At 36.4% G+C, this 4,968-nt stretch overlaps 1 protein-coding gene across 1 annotated transcript in view; it reads right to left on the bottom strand.

Annotated features, from left to right (window-relative positions):
* fam180a (family with sequence similarity 180 member A) overlaps positions 1-4,565 on the bottom strand; it is a 15,195-nt gene extending 10,630 nt beyond the window's left edge. Inside the window, exon 1 of the mRNA XM_014020669.1 lies at positions 4,452-4,565. Coding sequence (XP_013876123.1) covers positions 4,452-4,527 — 76 coding nt within the window. The 5' untranslated portion in view covers positions 4,528-4,565. The remainder of the gene's footprint in view (positions 1-4,451) is intronic.
* Between the last annotated feature and the right edge of the window lie 403 nt (positions 4,566-4,968).

Raw genomic sequence — 4,968 nt, 5'->3', positions numbered from 1 at the left:
GGGTGGGACCGCCGGCGGTGTGCCGGGTCTCTGGCTGTTAAGTCTCCCCTAGTTAGCTCCTGGGCTCAGACTTAAAGCCAAACTGGGCCCCCTCCGGAGAGAACCTAAGCTTTCTTCCTTGGTTGGAGTCAGGAAGAAGAGTGTGTCGCTCAAAGCTGTCCGGGTTAGTAAAAGAAACGGACGAACTTTGGTTCCGCCTTCAGGCTTAGAGATGAGTCAGAGAAAGAAAGATAAAAATTTGCTAGCAGCGCCAGCCCAAGGTTAAAATTCTATGGCTGTTCAAAACAGGATATGATTACCTCTTTTCAGCTGTCTTCTGATAGACTCTAAGAGAAATCACTGCAAAACACTTCTGATGATTAATTAACATTTCTGTTTTATAATCAGTTCTGAACCTTCTGTTAGTCCAGATAAATAAAAGATTTTCTCAGGAAAAAATCCACAATTATATTACTGAGTTCACAGTAAAATAAAAACAGTGATTTACATAAAAACACAATGAAAACATTGTAATGAGATTCTCTGTGATTTTTTATACCATTATGTAGTTCCATGTCATAACCCTAGAGGCGCTAATGAGTCAAATAGGAAATTCCAGCATGAATCAAGCTTACAGGTCTTCTTATCTTCTTAAGAGAATCAGAACAATACTGCAGAAAGTCTTTCAACTGACAAATGATGACTAGATTTGCTCAAGTTCTCTGTGTTTGAAAGTATTTTTTCTAGTAAAAATATGTAAAACTGGTAAGGAGAATTTATTGTGCAGGCTTTTTTAAAAATTATATTACATTACAGGTGTTTGAACATGTGTGACTGGTTAAGTGTAAACACCTTACCAAAACTGGGGATTTGTGTGAAAGAAGGTTGAACAAATACTTGGCCCCTCAATAAATATAGTGGCCCCTTGATTGCCCCTTRCTCAGAAAAATCCTWGATCCGCCACTGCCTGGGAGGAGACAAGGATCAGGTGTGCAGTAAAACGGTGATAATTGATATAGTTTAGCTTATTATTTTTGCAAATTTCAGATTGAATCTTTAATATAAATGTCCTTGATCACATGTCAGCTGTTCTTTCAGTGTTTTCCCTCTCCTTCCTCTTCTGAACGTTCAGGTTTCCTCGTGTGTCATTAYGTCCAGGCAGGGAACTTGTAATCTCCTGCTAACCGCTTTCGAGAAGATGAGGAAACAACAAAAGCGCCATTAATTAGCCCGGCTGAATGGCTCTCTGTGGCTGCAGGAAAACAACATCCTGATGATGTTTGGATACTCGTGGCATACAGTGGAGAGAGGTGAGGAGGACGTAGAAGTCGAAGCGAATCCTCACAGCTGCAGCTCATCTTCCGCATTTCAATTCACCTCCAAATTACTCTTCAAATCCGGGGGAAAGACAACGGTCCTCGTGACTCGGATACAAAATCCAGCGCTTACAATGCAAACACATCAACATCAATAGCAGAGGCTAAGAGGCAATAAAGTTGTGCTCTTTTACAGGAACAACTGATAGAATGTGACACTGTGGATATTGGAAACACTGATAATAAATGAGAATGTAGGAGAATACATAAACAACCGTGCGTTTATCCATTTTGGTTTAAATATACCTATGACTGTTTGCTTTCAGCCCAAAGAGCAAAACTGCCATAAATACTGAAAAACTATTTTGTGACTTCTTAGCCTTTTTTGTGCACTCAGAATGAAAGTTGCACCAGTCCATATTTAGTGTGTGTGTGTGTGTGGTTTCATTTTAAATCTGTAATACAAACCAACAAACCAAACAGACAAACAAAGCTGCAGGCAGTGATTTGGTGACGATCAGTGGGACAAAGTGGTCAGTTTTGTCCAAATCAAAGAAGCAAACAGCACTCGGTTTTTTTATGTACATTTTTTTAAAGTATTTCCATGCTGGTTTCTACATTTATTTTACTCCATTTAAATCATTACGAATAATGTGGATCAGCTGGAGGCTCTATTTTTTTTTTATTATTTTTGGTTTGTTTATTCTTGTAGAGCTGATTCTGCACCTCTACTGTTCCAAAAACAAATGTGAAAATTAAAACCCATGCAAGTTTAAATGGACCACACGTATCGTGACAACAAACCAGATTTCAACAGACTTTGATTGTTTAACACATTTATAAGTGTATAATGTGAAAAGTTTAACCCCAAAAATCATCTGTTATGTTGGTGGGTGGTATTGTAGAAGAGTGTAAACTTGTACTGTTTTTGGTACCACTTTACAATAAGGCTCCCCTTATAGATGGCTTATGAATAGTTTATAGATAGGTTATTGATTAAACTGTAAACACTTTATAAATCATTAATAAATGTTTATTATGGATTAATTAAGGACAGGAAAGAGACAAAACTGTCCGGTTTCTTGTCAAATAGTGAGCCAAATCTGTTTGTGTACAAATCACTAGGTTTATAAGCAGAATTATATATTGGAAACACATATTTAAAAAATAATATTGAACTATATTACTTATACATATTAACAACTGTCAAAGGGAGCCTTATTGTAAAATGTAAGACAGTAGGTACACTATTTATTAATGACTAATAAACTTGTATAAATGCCATAAACGAGCCTTATGGTAAAGTGTAAAACAGCACACTGTAAGGCTCTGTTATGACATTATTATTATACTGTTCAACACTTTACAATAAGTCTCCCTTTGATTACTGTGGATATGTATAATGCAGTAATGCAGTACAATATTAAATGTAAAATGTGTTTTCAATACATTATTGTGCTTACAAGGTAGTAAACTAGTCTGAAATGTTTAWTAAGCACCTTTAAATGTGATACATGAACACATTTGGTTCACTATTTGGCAAGAAATCGGACAGTTTTGTCTCTTTCCTGCCCTCAATTAATGAATARTAAACACTTATTAACGATTTATAAAGTGTTTACAGATGAATTAATAACCTATCTATAAACTATTCATAAGCCATCTATGAGGGGAGCCTTATTGTAAAGTGGTRCCCTGTTTTTTTSAGCACAACAAGCTTCAATGTTTTCTCGTATAAAACTGAAACATAGTGTTGTGGGGGATAAACCCTCCCACAGTAAAATATGTTGCGCATAGCATAAACAGCAATAGTGTTTTTTATTTTTATACCTGGGTTGGAGGAAAACCTTTTTTTTTTTTTGCGCTAGCTGCACATTTGCATGCTAAATAGATGCTCTAATAAATGACTTGATTATAGTCATTTCTGCGCAAATTCACGACAGTCCACAAATATTGTTGGGATTTTTGAAAACGATTCCAATTATTTTTTTTGTCACTTCAGTAGAAAGTGAAACCAAATATTAGTTTATTTATTTCTTCATCATCAGTGACTTTAAAGTGAAGAGAAAAAAGAGACAGAGAGAAAAACAGAGGGAGAAGTAATTAGAAAGATAGAAAGATTGAAATAGCGATTAGAAGTATATTAAATATACACCAACAAAACACAGGACCACACACCCAACATCTGTCCGCTCACCTGAAAAATAAATGGATAAATACATGGAGGGCRTATATAAAWATATACACATAMCCAACAATTCCAATCCTACATGATGGAATCATATATATGACATAAAAAAACATAATTAAGCCACCTGAGTATTCTTCCAAAGTACRCAAACAAGCTTAAAATGCTTATTTTGTGTTGAATTATATAGAAAAAAGCTATGTTGTAACAGATTTATCTAAAATGTTACATAAAACTTCAATTAAAGCAAAAARAGATTATCCTAAATATATTAGACCCAGTTGATGCACAGTTCTAAACTGCAGGTATGCACATAATATAAACAAAATACATGATTGATTGATTGTCATTAAGCAAATCTGTTAATTAATATTAGGCAATTAGATTATCAGAGCTCAAGCAGCCCTGAAAAAAGCCATAAAGACAGACCTTAAAATACGGATTTAGATTTAGTCCATTTGAAAGAGGCACAAACTGAGAAAAACGAACAAGAAAAAAAGGCTTTACAATTACATAAACTTTTGAACCAATAAAAAATAGTTGTGAATAATTTCCAAGGAACATAATATTTCAAGAAACCCAACCCTCTAAAAGACCTCGCCTGTAGCTGGTTTAGCATCACGTGTGTTTTCGAAACTTCTGAGGCCATGTGAGTATCAAGACAGGAATTTCCTCAATGAGCAGATCCAGTAAAAACAGGCCAGTCACTTTTCACTGGAAAAAAATACAGACTTGTTCTAGTGTCAAATATTGAAGATAAACACATTCTTTCACAGCAGCACACATAAAAACTCAACTCTTTACACCTTTTTTACAATTTGCTGTACCTTTTAGGTGGAACTCGTTTTGGTTCTAGCCTAGGAATGTCTTGAAAAGCAAACATTTTCTCATGCTGGGGAGATTTTCTGACAGATTAGGGTTAAATTTATGTGTCAAAGTACATCTTTTAACTAGCAGGTGCGTCTTACCTTTCCTGTGGTGCTGAGCAGCTGCCTGCAGGCTGAGCAGGTAAACAACGGCGAGTAAAATCCACCACTGTGTCATTGTGCTGACCCTCTCACACACACTGATCTGACACAAACACACACTCATCAAAGCTCACGCACATTAGGGTGCAGGAGTTGTTTTTAGAAATTGCCTCCACCCTCCATCCTCCTTCACACACCCTCCTTCCTGTTGTGTGTGTGTGTGTGGGTGTGTGTGTGTGTGTGGGTGTGTGTGTGTTCAGGCCAGACAGTCTGGACTCTCATCTGGAATTCATCAGGATTTGGGTGAACGTTGGCCCTCTTGGATGGACTTTTCCCTCACAGCCACGGGAGCAAAGCCGGACTTTTTCAACAGGTTGACATGTTTACTTTACAAATAATCAATATCTTACCTGTTAGAACAACCCCGGTTTGAAAAAAAAAAAAAAACAGAACTGAAGTACGACATGACTGATGCACTGTTGGCGAGTTTAAACGCAGCCAAAACATTAACAAACTT

Source organism: Austrofundulus limnaeus, unplaced genomic scaffold (assembly GCF_001266775.1).
Source record: "Austrofundulus limnaeus strain Quisiro unplaced genomic scaffold, Austrofundulus_limnaeus-1.0 Scaffold262, whole genome shotgun sequence".
Lineage (NCBI taxonomy): Eukaryota > Metazoa > Chordata > Actinopteri > Cyprinodontiformes > Rivulidae > Austrofundulus > Austrofundulus limnaeus.
This window is presented reverse-complemented; position numbering and strand designations above follow the sequence as displayed.